At 34.9% G+C, this 14,816-nt stretch overlaps 2 protein-coding genes and 1 long non-coding RNA gene across 6 annotated transcripts in view; 1 reads left to right on the top strand and 2 right to left on the bottom strand.

The window, feature by feature from the left end:
- Positions 1-379: 379 nt before the first annotated feature.
- THAP1 (THAP domain containing 1) lies at positions 380-7,413 on the bottom strand. Its single transcript, XM_011372927.2, has 3 exons — positions 7,130-7,413; positions 3,951-4,146; positions 380-3,399 (listed from the first exon to the last, which is right to left on the bottom strand). The coding sequence occupies exons 1-3, from the start codon at positions 7,198-7,200 to the stop codon at positions 3,025-3,027; spliced, it is 642 nt and encodes a 213-aa protein (XP_011371229.1). The 5' UTR covers positions 7,201-7,413; the 3' UTR covers positions 380-3,024.
- LOC111728947 lies at positions 7,077-9,144 on the top strand. The gene is made up of 2 exons (XR_002776024.1): positions 7,077-7,244; positions 7,376-9,144. It is a non-coding gene; the product is annotated as an uncharacterized LOC111728947 (long non-coding RNA).
- A 710-nt stretch (positions 9,145-9,854) lies between these two features.
- RNF170 (ring finger protein 170) overlaps positions 9,855-14,816 on the bottom strand; it is a 33,266-nt gene continuing 28,304 nt past the window's right edge. For all 4 annotated transcript variants that reach the window (XM_011372905.2, XM_011372912.2, XM_011372896.2 and 1 more), the window contains one exon: positions 9,855-12,722. In XM_011372905.2, the coding sequence (XP_011371207.1) occupies positions 12,453-12,722 (270 nt within the window). In that variant the 3' untranslated portion in view covers positions 9,855-12,452. The remainder of the gene's footprint in view (positions 12,723-14,816) is intronic.

Below are 14,816 nucleotides of genomic sequence, written 5' to 3' on the forward strand. Positions count from 1 at the left end.
TCAAGAATTGCATTTTAATACACGACTATATGAAACCATAATACCCAGAAACATTAGTTACCATCAGACAAGAGCAATGCTCTTCACTCCTTGCTCATCCAGTTCACTTCCCAATATTAGGAACAGTTATAACCAAGCAGGCAAATCTGTTCATTTTTTCTCCTTTAAATGCTATTCATGGCTGGCTTTTAAAAATTCTGGAACACAAATGGAATTTCTTTTTCACAGATCACATGGACTTTAAATACAATATTTTATGTCATTACTGATTTGATAAAAGCCATAGCTGTTGGGTATGTGTGTATAATTATTTTGATAACTAGAGATGATCAGAGAATATTAATTTAACCTAAAAAAATCATATCAAGTGCAACTTTCATTTGTCTTCACCAATATTATTTACTACTAAGAAAGGGATTACACAAATTATAGTTGAAAGAAGACAATCTCCTCATGTCCTTGGATTTCCAAGTAAAAAGTTTTGCTAATAACTTTAAACACCATTGTTTCTTTACTGCAATGACAGAAATATTTTTAGCACACATAACAGGTATACAATTAGTAAACATTTAAATTATTTTACAAAAATTTAAAACTTCTTTAATATAGAATTTGACAGTTCAAACTATGTAGTTCAAAGTGAAGTTTATGTTTGCATTATAAACAAGTATAAAAAGAGTGGCAACTAATTCTATTCTAATCCAGAAACTCACTTTAAAGAATCTAAGCAGAATAATTGCTTAAATGTAAATGACAAACAGACAGATGACCACTTGTCAGGGATATTTTACAATGAAATTTCTTCAGGGTTTGGAGGTTGGGCTAGTGTTCGATGATTTCTAAGTCCTTCTAAATCTAAAATTCTATAATTCTATAGTTTTCCAACAGCTCTATTAAGAAAGTTATTTTTTCTCACCTTTGCCAGATTGTCACACATAGGTGGAAATTTTAGTATGTTACTATATGCGCTTAAAATAAATGTCATCTTTCAGAATATGCTGCAGTTCACATAAGTCTTCTCCCCATTTGTTCCAGATTGAGACTTTGTCCCTGTTTGTTTCAGATTGAGTTTCACTATGCTTGAACAGGGCCTACTTTAGCCTAAATGCTCTCCTTTTCTTGGCAATGTCATAATACAATAGACAAAATGAACTTTAAAAACATGCAACGAATGTTATATCTCAAATTCAGAAATAAGCAACTGTACCTCAAACTCTCTATATGTAGATAAATTATTTAAATACAAACAGTTGTACATGTTGCTTGCTCAGTTCTCTCCAAATAGGGATTTATGTCTTGTTATGAAAAGGAAATAGCTTCAGGTTAAATAATGCAAAGATGCTAAATAATTATGATCACTTTTACAATTCAATGTTGGATTCTTGGTTCTGGAAACACACACACACATGCACACAGGTTTTATGTAGATGACAATTTAGATCAAAAATATGTACTTTGGAAAATATTCACCCACATATCTTTCAGGAATTATTAGAGATGAGATGTAAAAACGAACTACTTGGAGACTTTGTGACTTCTAAAGTGACAAGATCCATGAATAACTGGAAAAACTCCTCTGATTCACTGCAGTTAGTTCTAAATGTTATCAGACTATATAATTTCAAGTAATCTTCTAATCATAACTTTCTATTTTCAAAATAGTGGTTCACCAAAAATCAAATCTCTATGAATCAAAGTACTATCACTGGCAGCATGGCAGTGAATTACACTGAAAACCGGCTTTACAAGACATTTTTGAACATCATTGTTTTCTATCTTTAATACTGCCTTAAAAGGTCTGTTATTCTTTAGGTATCTCAGTGTACTCTGAAATATAATTATAGTTGGAACAATTATTCTAAATCTAAGCAGATAAGCCCTATGGTAGTATTTGTTTACTCAGAACATATTTGATTTCAAATATATGTAAAATTTATCACAAAGTCAGGATACAATTCACAGTTTAAACAGAAACCTCAATGTTTAAATCTCAACATTCAGGAAAATAAACCCTACGTATTAGGTTGCTTTTGAATACAGATCATTCATTTCAGTAAATAGAATATGATTTCTAACTTGTGTTAAAAGTAATCATTTTTTATGAGAAGCCTTGACCAATATCAATTAGTCAAGGTCAATAACACCATATTACAGTACAAATCAAACTTTACGGACACAACCTATTTGTTAGAGATTTGGATACAATTATAACTGCAGTTGGGGAACTGATGTCCCTTACTTGGCTCTGGGGTAATAAGAGAAAAAGACATACCATAGATTGGGCCCCCATTTTTATTACTTCATTGATAACACCTAACTTGTTTATTAAGGAGCGTTTCTTCCACTGGAGATACACTTCTAATTTCATAATGCTACGCAGTGCAGAAAAAAAGAGGGGCCCACTTTTAAAAAATCCATCCTTTATAAAGTTACTTAACCATCTTAATTAGGTATGGAATGACTTCATTTTCTGGCTGTGAAGACAGCCAATCTTTTTTTTTTTTTAAGTATTAACTTGCCAATTTATCTATGACAAGTGATTAAGAAAGATAAATCTTCTGATTTTAAAAATGTGTGAATAAGATTATATATATTCTGAAAAGTTATGTCCCATGATATAACTCATGCCTCTGATTTAAAATATAAGTTCTCTCAATAAACTGCATTAATTTTAAATTTTAAACTTAAGTCATCCTTACTGTACTGTTCTCATTCTCTTTCCTTTATTTTTACATTATTTCTATAAATACTCAAAAAACAAAAATCCCCAATCTTGAAACCAACTTACATTGGAACTCTGAGGTTAATTTATAACTTTTAAAATATTTTGTTAAAATGTAAAAACCTTGAAATTACAAACAAAAAACAATTTTACAGTATATATCTAATTTATTTTTTAAAAAAATATTCTGAATTGTTTTTATACAAGTAATCAAGTATTATTTTTTCAAATGAAACTCTTTTATAGGCTAGAAGAGGGTATGTGGTATTGCCCCATTAAAAACTAATACAAATTTAATTTTTTTATGCTGGTACTTCAACTATTTCAAAGTAGTCATTTGGGAGAATCACATAACCTCTCTCTGATATGTCGTCTTTCTCTTTCTGGAAGTGTACAACCTCTTTTAATTTTTCAAGCTGACGTTCTTGTCTTCTGCATCGCTGCTGTGCAGTCTTGAGTTTCTTTCTGAGTTTTTCTACTTGTTGTTCTAGCTGATGAATTCTTTTTCTCTGGTGCATTGTATCCTCCACGGTGTAGTTGTGATCACAGAAAACTGAAAGATTATCAGGGGTCTGAAGAGGAGGCATTAGTAATCCAATAGCAGCATCGACCTGGGAAATGGGAGGTGTTAAAGGAGCTGGGGGAAGTTGTTCTTGCGGCTCCAACAGATCTTCCTTCTAAAACAATAATGCAGAGTATGTTTGAATTTAGTAACTAAATATAACAGTTTAAAAGAATTTATCTGTGGAATTTAAGAATATTAAACTTTTTTTTAATGAATCCTTAGTAAAGAAACATTCCAAAATGAGAAAATAGTTTGCTTTAATTATACTTTTCTACCTGAAGAAGAAATGGGATGCGAGAAAGAGAGAGAACAATTAACAAAATTTAATTAAATACTAAGCACTTAAAACTGATGGGTAAAATACTTTGAAACTGAATTGTCACTGATAAAAACTAAAACTGATCAACATACAAGTAGGTGTATAGAGTGATCTTAAAGTAAATTACAAAGCTTGCTTGAGTTTCTTAGTGTGAGGATATTTAATTTTAATAAACTATATTTTGTATTTTTTAAAAGTATATCACTATTTATAGTGGTTATTTACAAGTGATAGCTTCCAGGTAACGTTTATTTTCTAACACTACTCTGAATTTTCCAAATTTTCCACAATGTACACATTAATTTTATAAATAGAAAATAACCCAATATTTTAAAACACGTTACCTTGTCATGTAGTTCAGTGCAAAGGAATATTGTGGGTACAGCATTCTCTTTCAGTAACTTGTTGTTGCACTCCCTCTTAAAGCAGTCTGGAGTAAAGTGTTCTGAACAAATACTGCTGTACTTGGTGGGCTTAAAGTTTTTTCTTCTGACAGCTTCCTCCCATTTTTTACAAAGACTGGGTCGAGTAAGAGGAAACCTAAGAAGACGACATAATTCAGTTCTCTGATCTGACCTTATTAAAAAAAAAAAAAAGCCACATTTAAACTTTCTTGTTTAGGAAAGAACTATCTTACACTGGTGTTAATAAACTAAGGAATATTTGATTAAAACACTAGTTCTGCCTTTTTCGACAGTTTTTAATTGTGCCTTCATTCACCTTAGTTCATTAAAACTGTATTTGTTTTAGACCCTATAAAGTAAACACCCACTAATGTGGGATATAAGTCACCCCTCCCAGCATGGTTGTTTTGTTTTTTAAAAAGCAGTATTTCTTATAGAAATCTTGTTGATCACACAGTAGTCATAAAATGTACAGTATAATGATGTATACAATTTAAACAAGACAAGCTTATTAAGACTTTAACATAAAGTAAAAATATATGTTTAGTTGGCTACACTGATAAGAGTAGGTGATGAAAGGTTGACGGCAGAGAGGCCCATAAGCAATAATATGTTTTTCCCTCCATTTGTTACAGTAAATAACTTTCAATAGCAGATACAGGTATTCCATACACATCTATATACACAAGGGCAAACCATGTAGCTCTCCTATCTATCTCATTTATTATTATTTAACTTTTTATACTGAAGACACTGAAAGTTTCAAGTAAAATACATACTACAGGGCAAATTTGTATTAATTTTTTTACCAGTGATTTTCTGTGTACTATAAAACAAAACTCCATGTTTATAGCTATGTACTGAGAATAAGAAGCTTCTAGTGTTCTTAGAATTGTCTGATGAATATGAATTAATCAAATTATAGTTAAATCATAATGATAAATAAATTATTTATCTTAATCTACTGGAATTTGTCCATTAGGCCCAGATAAAGAGAAGTAGGAAGGGTTTAAATTTATTGTGATTTTACTTTTCCTGGTCAAGGATTTAGTAAATGGCGGTGGGGGGAGGAGTTGGAAAGAAGCCAAAGAAGGATGTTTCCACTCTATGTTCCAGTTTCTCTCCCATGTGAGGTATGCTGGAGCCTGACTCTGCTGTTATCATGAGGCTCTAACTGATCTTTATGACGGTCCCTTTTCTTTGTGCGGCATAGCTCTTCCCTCTGCCACCATGAAGAAACTGGGAAATGAAGTACTTCTAGAAGATCCCTGCTAGAAATGGCCTCTACAAGTACAAACAATGGTAGCAACCACTGGTAAAGTTCAGCACCTAGGGCTTTCTGACTCAAGGACTACAGTGCTCTGGTTGTTTGTGAGGTTCTACTCCCCCCAACTTTGTTCTTTTAGATGAGGGATGAGTGTTGAAAGTTATCCCTTCCTTCGATTCAATTAATTGTTTAACAGCCAGCAGAAACTCATAATTCTAATGTGTGAATGTCATCTGTAACTAGTGTCCAGTGCCAGTGAAGGGTTTTCCATATTTTTAGGTTGCCTCGGCCGTGTCATTAGAAATGAGATGGGGAGCTAAATGCACGTGATTGTGTCACCATCGCCGGACCTATTCCAACATTTTGAAAGTACTAGAGAGATCAATTCATCAGCTCTCAGAAATTCCAATAACTCAAGAACTGGATCCTGGAAGTGTTAAATGTTCTATTCCCTTCTCAGAAGGGAGAAACATTGTCACTCTCAAAAGTCTCTCTATGCTCTAAACACTCTTATTTCTGTACGGTCCCCCTTGTATTCTATAAAACGTATAAAAATGCATCCACATCCACTGTTAAACATAATGACCTCAACCAAAAAAACTGAAGGAATATTTTAAATTCTGCTTTTGTAATTATTTAACTATGAATAATTCATCTAATGTACCACTGGTTCTAATTTCTATCATTTACAGAATGGCATTCTTGCAGATTTTAATGTAAGTATAATAAAATTTGTAAATACTATAGAATTTGACTGAAGGAAAATGCCATCATATCATCAAGTCATTTCCATTTTGTGGTTTTCAAGAGAACATTTTTGCTCTAGGACTTTTAAGTGTAGCGCCTTCTGGACAAAATAGTCCTGAAGACTGTGAGGCAGGTTCTTCTTTAAGGACTTCCTCTGTACACCCAGAATAGCTCATGTCGACCTTTATTATAGCACTTGATCAGGGCCGTATTACTATTGTCCATGTTATCATCGTGTGCTGAAAACATAAACAGAAGCTCAGTTTTTCTTCTGCTTCCCCTCTTGGGAATAACCTTCACATTTACCTAAACCCGAGTAGGAGTCCTATTGAACTAATACCGGGAATATTAGTAGCTATAGGAGTCTGATATCAGCTCAGTCACTTATTTGTGCGTGGCTTCAGACAAAAAAAGTTTCATCTATAACGTACTATATTTAAGTATTACTGTTTTCCTCTATGATAAGCAACAGCTTTGTCCTAGGTTCAAGTATTCATCTTAGCAGTACCAGAAACTGTGTAAAACTTAAAAGTTCCTTAAATGTTGGTTTCTAGAAGTTGAGTCAAAAACATCCTTCCTGAAATCCTGGTGAAGAGTCAATCATTAAGGATGCTGGCCTCCCATCCATAGCAAGGACGAAAAAGAGTGACTTCTTTTTAAAGGTCTCTGTTTCTATTACAAATTTAAGGGTTATTACCACCTGGCTTTTCTATGACCCATAGAAATCCAGATTTCTCTCGGCCTGGAGACCTCACGACCTGCAGGGCATTGCCCGCGCGGGCCGCAAACCCGCCAACCTCAGGCGGCGAGCGTACCTCGCGCGGCAGACGGGAATCCTGAGCGCGAGAAACGGTCGCCGCGGCGACGCGCGCCGAGAACGCGCAGCCGGGGAAGTCAGGGCGCGGACTCAGATCACAGGCTGGCACGCCCACCGCTCCCTAGCCCGGAGTAGACCCGGAGGAGCTGCGGCCGCGCCCCGCCCCTGCCTCCGCCCCTCATGTTAGGTCTCGCGCGGACGCGCGCCTGGCTCCGCCCCCGAGCCTAACCGGTCGCGCGCCCCCAGCCCGAGCTGGGGCCGGCCCCGCGAGGCGCGGTGGGTACTTACTTGTGGAAAGAGACTGGCTTATCCTTATCGTATCGGTTCTTGCAGCCGTAAGCGGAACAGGACTGCACCATCCTTCTGATCCTCGGTCGCTTCACTTCTGCCGTCCAGCAGGCAGGTGAAGCTATCAATGTTGCTGCGCTCGGCTTTGACACCCTCGCTTCTTCTGTAGCTTTGGCCAACAGTTACAGTGATGATAGTCTCCCTCGGGAGTGACTAATGTGCCCGTTTTGTTGTTTGCATTAGCAGAAGGACCACAGCCATCTCCCATCTCCCATCTCCAAGATGGCGGAGGCAGCTTCAACCTCACCTCTCGCGAGGAATTCGTCCTGCTGTCTCTGATTAGCCCTGAGGTCAGAGGTAACGGTCCCTGGGAAGCAGGCCATTGGCTGACGCCCGGCGTGTCGCGTGATGGGTTGAGCGTTGCGGAAGTGAGCGCGGCCTCCAAGCTTCCGGAAGTTTACCTTGGAACAGTCGCTGGGAGAGCGGAGTTTGAATACAGGCCTCGGCTTTGCCGCCCCTGTTTTCTTGGATTAATTTATCAGTGGTGGTTTAGAGTGGAGAGCAATACGGTCTGTTGAGTCTGCTGTCCTACAGGAGGAAGGTGTAAAGCTGATGTCGTTGGGTAATTGTGCCCACTTCTTTAAAAGGGCAGCTAGTTGTATATGATTTGTAAAAATGTTGATGGAAACAACCCAAATGCCTCTTATTAGGTGAATGAATAAATTCTGGTATAGTCATACAATGGAATACTACACAGCAGTCAAAAAAAAAAAACAAAACACAATATGGGTGATTCTTACAAATGTTGAATAAGTCACACAAGATAGACTACATGATTCTATTTTTTGTAGAGTAATAAAAAAAGTAGGTAAAACTAGTCATAAGAGGTTACTTTTGGGATAGAGGGAATGAAGCGGGGCTTAATGGGATGGTGTTACTATCTTTACTGAAGTGATGGTTAAACTGTTCACTTTATGATAATCATCTGATCCTTAATTTATAAAATAATGTACTTTAATAAAACAGCTTATTAAATGGGCCGACAATATATGCGAAACTGCCTTTTTCGAGAGAATGAGAGATGTTTATATACTCATTTGATAGCTTCGTTTGACCAGTAACCATCAAAAATGAACGTATGCCTTAGCTTTATATGACCATTTAAGGAAAAGACGATAAATAGGGATAAACTGAAGGTTAGTTAGAAGTTTGATGTTTTTTAAGTCTTAAAGGGCCAAGAGCTAATTATTTACTAATATAACACTTTTTAAGGAAAAAATAAAATTTAACCCTTAACATATAAGAATTTTGTCACAATTATTCTAGAAGGATAAACTTTGTCTTCTTGTTTGGTAAACTGAAGAAAAATAAATCACTTGTTTTGACATAATAGAGGGCTAAGGGCTAAAGATGTTTTTTTAACTCACTGATTTCTAACAGTTTAGATTTTAATTTCTATCCAACTATGCTTTTTCTATAAACTTTTATTTTAAAAACTACCCTAGCGTTCATTCTCTCTGGGCCTCATTATCTTTATCTGCAAAGTAAGACTATAGGATTAAATGAAGAATTCTTAATTAGGAATCCATGAATTGTCAGGTCTCACATCTGCAGAAAATAAATCAAAATTATACATACATGTGTATATAAACATTTTTAGGGGGAGCTATCCATAGCTCTCATCTGATTTTCACAGAGAAGACACAAACACTAGCCAGTCTGTAAGGACCCTTACGGCTCTGATATTCTAGGATTAGTGAAATAAAATTAATTTTCATGTAGATATAAGTTTTCTCTTAAGACTGATTAGAAGGCTGAATGCTCTGAGCTGGGTATCAGGTATTTTTAAAGTTTTAAATTTTGTTTTTAAACATTAAAATCTAAACCGTTAGATGTCAGTGAGTTTAAAACATCTTTAGCCCTTAGCCCTCTCCTACATTATATATTACAATCTCATCAAAAGGACTACAGCTAAATACCGCTAATCTGAAAAGGAATAAAGCAAATGTGCTCAATGTCTTCTTATGGTGTTTCTTCTTATGCACCAACCAATATGGGACATGGGAGAAGTCAGAGGTTGCAGTTGAATGAAGACAGTGACTGATAACACCTCAAATTTGCTTGCATTCTAGAACTCAATGCTTAAAACAAATATTGATGCCACAAAAATGGTCTGGTTCTGACAGAACAACAAACATAAGCTTAGTGATTGTCTTGATCTCTGTGATTGTCAGCAGCCCTTAAAGCCTGCTGGCCTGGTCCTTGGAGACAAGTCTTAAGGCCTTCAAACTTTGCCATTTCCTATTTTGACTCAGTCCCAGCTTTATAAGTTGCTGTTTAGCAAAACAGAAGAGTCTAGAGAAGGGAGAGTGTGTTGATACAAATATAAGGACACAGACTTAGAAAAGAACATTTCAGTTATCAAATATACACTGAAAAGGAATAAGGGTGGGGAATGAGAGTGCAGGCCTAATCTCTAATTCTAATTCCACCCTTCTTGGCCAGAATTAATATAGATTGTCCAGATTACATAATTTTCCACAAAAACAAAAACATTTCTACTTTTTAAATTTAAAAATAAGCAAAATTAATTAGAAATGTGATGAGATACTAGACGCCCATTAGTGAAAAAGAAAGTCTCACTACAACCGTTATATTGAATGCTATTTCAGGAGTTCTGAATTTTAAAGGAAACAACATCAAAGAAACAGGAAAATACCTACTCTTTTTAATTTTAAATATATTGCTTTTATTTAAAACAATACTGCTTGACAAACTCTAAATCATGAAGTTTGAACAAAACCATCAATCCTCTACAACTCCGTGAGGTAGGTATCTGCACAGCTACAGGGACCAGCACAGTCCTTTTTTCCCTTGTTGATTTCAAAGGCTGAGAATTAGAGTAGCTGAAACCACTGTTCTAGTGGGCAGTTAGAGCAATTGTTTGTTTCCTCCTCCTTGTTCCCCATAAGCCTGCCCAAGTTACCATCTGCTCCTGGGGTTGGACCATCTGTTTTTACAGTATTGTTGTTTACAGAACTCCAAATTCTTGCTTTGATTTATATGATCTCACTCTGAATCATAGAAGTATTACTGTGTTTAAAATACTGATTGACTACTTGCTTACCTACTTATTTACATATTTTCAGATCCCTTCTACATTATCGGTGATCAATAAAGACAAGCAGGTCTAAAATTTTGAGATGTCAGTACGTTCCCTTTTAAGTTTAATAAGACTTCAGATCATAGTGTTTTTATATGTTACAAAAGTTGGTACAATACACCTCTACCAGGAAAGTCTTAGAAAGAATTCCAAATATTACAATAAAATTATTGTAACTGGAAATGTGACACTTGAAGCAGAACACATGCACAGAAAATGAAATTCTTTCAAAAATAACATTGCTATATGGCCCCACACCAAATCTGTAATTGGTAGGAAATGCATTTCTAGTCTAGTGTAACAAACTCCTACTCATAAGTTTTTTAAGTTGGTAACTGCAGCTGAAATGTTTGTGAAGTATGCCACCCTACAGAACTTTAATTTAAAAGTGGAGAATTAGGGTTCATGAAGTCGTGATATGTCATCTTTCTAGACCTTTCCTCTTAGGAGCGCCCAAGCTATTCTACTATAATTTGTTTCAAAAGACCTCAGTTTCTCTCCTGCCTCCCCTCTTTGTAGTAACCTTCACATCTATCTGAACCCATGCAGGAGTCCTACTGAGAGTCTAATACCAGTTCAGTCACTTATTTGTGCATGGGTTCAGACAAAAAAAACTTTCATCTGTAACACTGGGATTTCTTTGTTTATAAAAAGGAAGACAATGCCCTGCCTTCTTCACATAACTCTCTTAGGATAAAATGAAAAGTATGCAAGAAATTTCTTTAATTATAATGTGCTATATTTAAGCATTATTGTTTTTCTCTAAGACAAGCAACAGTTTTGTCCTCAGCCCAAATTGAAAAACACTATTACTGATATTTTACGTAGCATCTCATTAGTTGATGGCTAATCTGATTAACTTGGGAGACTGTGACAGATTTGTTCTTTTTCACCCTATCTATACATAGTGAGGCTCACTAATACATGAATGGATAGTATGATATCAGTGATTGCAGATGACAGAGCTAATACCCTGGGCATAAATGACCATCTTGCTGTCTAGTTTGCTAATGAGAAATGCCAGCTGAGGGAGTTAGGATTTCGTAATACTTGCAGTTTTGATTCTTCTCAAACAAAACTGCGGAAGAGAGCATTAGATACTTATGCTTTAGCCATTAAAAAACCAAGCTAACTCTCCTATTGAATCACCTCAGACAACATTTGCTTATTCAGTATAAGATCTGATGAATCTGGACTACATGCTGCCATCTAGGGACAGTATGACAAAAGTTTTCTGACAAGAGAAAACTAACCAAATCTGTCCATTTTTTGCTCTAGCTCACCAGTAATTTCTCTTGTCAAATTTAAAGTTTTCCTAGTACCCTCCTAAGGTCTTTGATGCTCCAGCCATGAAGAATCACTCTTCTCAGAAATGCATCAAGCTACTATGTATTTGCAGTATCACCCAGGTTCCAGAAAAAAATTTCCTTTACAAGTTACTTTGATATACTATTCTTATAAAAGGACCAAATTCTTGTTTAAATGTCATAACTGAGATCACAAGTGTGCTGACTGGAGGTAAATGTCTAACATCTTGTTAACTCTTCCACTGATTAAGAAGTAGTCTGTAACTGGAATGTGAAATCAAATTATAAAGTCAACTTTTTTCTTTCACTTTCAGCTGATAACAAAGAACTATATCAGAATGGAAAAGCAGAACTGTTCCAAATGCATAAAACTTAGCTAATACTAAAAGAAACTCATTTTCCCCAATATTGCACAATGTTTTATTGTAAAAAATATTTAGATGAGTCTAATAGCAATATATTATTATATAGGTACCCACTGAGAAGGATAAATTGGAAAACGTGTACATTTAACAATATCATACTATACATCCAATTAATCTGAGTAATTTAGGGGAAAAGAAAAAGATGAATATATCCCTTTTTATATAATTCCATATTTTTTCCAGAGACTTTATGGACAGCACAATCAAGATACAGTTGTAAATTATTATAATTCTAACCTTAATATTAGAACCTGCAACATTTAAAAATTCCAGTCATATATATTGCTAGGTATTTACCAAATGATAATCAACTATTTGTCATACAGTGGTTTTAAGTTTGTAACATATTATTCAAATACTTTCTACTGCCATGGGTTCTTTTGTTTGATTTTACACATTAGCTCAAATATTTTAGTAAATTCTTTTTTTCACCTGTTTAGTCTCTGTGTTACCACTTCTCGATACATGATAGAGATGTAGATGAGCAACAAAAAGATGACAAAGAAATCATCTAAAAAGCCTAGAATTCCAAACAAGGCTTCAGGTACAAAGTCTAGAGGTGATATAAGATAGAAAAAAGCTCCCATTAAACAAAGTATTATCCTGATACGGAACATCCAGAAAAGGCCCCCGACTGAAAACATTTCCCTGAATGCATGTCTCAGTAAAGTGGGTAGATCCATGATTCTTTCCATAATCTGGTAGGGGGAAGAACAAATATTAAGATTTGGCATCTAAGTGTCAGACTTCAAATATAATTTTCTTATAACATGCAGACAGTTAATATGAATTAAGGAGTTTCCCATACTGATTGAACACCATATTTTTTAGCTATGCATTTTATTTTTAAGTACTTCTTTGATTACTAGGTTCTTATAAAATAGGTCTTACTGCAGATAATTGAAAAGCAACTAAAATGATGACAAACTTAAAATACAGGACATCATAATATAAAACTCAAGTTATCTCTAATTCGAGTTAGAAAAATAAACTAAATGAAGAACCTAGTGTATAGGATTAGAGTCTGAGGCTTATGCTCAAGTCTCAGCTTTAAAGTCACAGATCTAGGCTTGAATTCACAATCACTTATTAGCTAGGTGACCTTGGGGAAAGTTGTTTAACCTACTAGAGACAAGTCAACAACTAACTGAGTATTTATGTGCCATGAGGACTTTTAAGAACTAAAAGAGATACTGTATATAAAAGACCTTTATAAATTGCTGGACAATATGTAAGTAGTATACATTAATGATACATTAACTTCAACAGTCTAAGAATAGCAATGAAACTGATTCCTTTTTAGGATGTTTATTCTGCTTAGCTTGAGTTTAAGCAGATTACTGCCATAAAGATTTTTAAAATGCCAGCCTCTACCTTTCTGAAAATGATTAAATTTCTGAATGTTTACAGAAACACATCAATCACTAGATTTTTACATAAGTGAGCATAATTTTCACAGCTAAAATTGAGCAAATTACATAAATTTTTAAAAACTGAAGCATGTGGAGAAATTGGAATCCTCAAATACTGCTGGTGGGAATGTAGACCCCTTTTGAAAACAGTTTGGCAGTTCTTCAAAATGTTAAACATTGTGTTATCATAATATCCAGCAATTCCACAATGAAGCATATACCCAAGAGGAATGAAGACATGTCCACACAAAAATTGGTACACGAATGTTAATGGCAACATTATTCATAATAGTCAAAAAGTGGAAACAATTGAAATGTCCATCAACTGATGAATGGATAAACAAAATGTGATACATTATTTGTCCATAAAAGGCAATGAAGTACAAGCATAGGGAATATAATCAATGATATTGTAATAACTATGTACAGTGTCAGATGGGTATTAAACTTACTAGGGTGATGACTGTAAGTTATATAAATATCTAATTACTATGTTGCACACCTGAAACTAATATAATATTGTATGCCAACTGTAACTAAAAAATAAAAAGCAACAAGAAAAGCAGTGAAGTACTGTGATATGCTACAACATGGATGAACCTTGAAAACATGCTAAGCGAAATAAACCAGAGACAAAAGGCCATATATTGTATGATCCCATTCAAATGAAATGATGACATATCCAGAATAGCCAAATCTATAGAGACAAAGATTAGTGGCTGTCAAGAACTGGGGAGAATGGGAAGGGACTGCTAAAGCTTTGGGGAAGATGAAAATATTCTAAAATCTAATTATAATTAGATTATTTACTTTACAAATATACTATAAATCATTGAATTGTATACTTTAAACAGGCGCACTTATGGCGTGTAAATTAAGTCTACATAAAGCTGTTAAAAAAAAGATAGTACCAATATATATTTGTCTGACCTTAAGCAAGTCAGTTTATTCTCTGAGTGCCAACTTCTCATTTTTTCTGTGTCATAGTTAGTTGACTACATGATCTATAAGGGCCTGCGTAGTAATGATCTACCATGACTCCTCAACATAACTTCTTTTATTATCTCATTTCTCGGGTTGGTAGATGTGAAAGAAACTGACCAGAGGAAGTAAATCACTTACTGTGGTCATTCCACTGCCCACGGTTCAGCTATTTTTAATAATCTGTAAATATCATAAATCCAACTGTAGGCATGTATTTGTTTAACAAGTGCCAAATAAATTGAGAGGGAGATGGAGACAAAAATGGGAAGAATTTTGAGCAGGTGATGAGAACAAAAGTTTTAAAAACTCCGCCAGATAAAATCTTGTAACTCCTTTTGGAACACTGGTCATAAAAGAACAAAAATGGTTTTTTTAGGATCACTTCCTAAGCTAATT

The sequence above is a fragment of the Pteropus vampyrus genome, unplaced genomic scaffold, assembly GCF_000151845.1.
Source record: "Pteropus vampyrus isolate Shadow unplaced genomic scaffold, Pvam_2.0 Scaffold8, whole genome shotgun sequence".
NCBI classification, from domain to species: Eukaryota; Metazoa; Chordata; class Mammalia; order Chiroptera; family Pteropodidae; genus Pteropus; species Pteropus vampyrus.

Coding starts and splice junctions, on each gene's coding strand:
- THAP1 (XM_011372927.2), bottom strand. CDS start 7,200: ATGGTGCAGTCCTGTTCCGCTTACGGCTGCAAGAACCGATACGATAAG. Junction 4,147..7,129: donor AAGCCAGTCTCTTTCCACAA/GTAAGTACCCAC, acceptor TCGTCTTCTTAG/GTTTCCTCTTACTCGACCCA. Junction 3,400..3,950: donor GCACTGAACTACATGACAAG/GTAACGTGTTTT, acceptor TTATTGTTTTAG/AAGGAAGATCTGTTGGAGCC.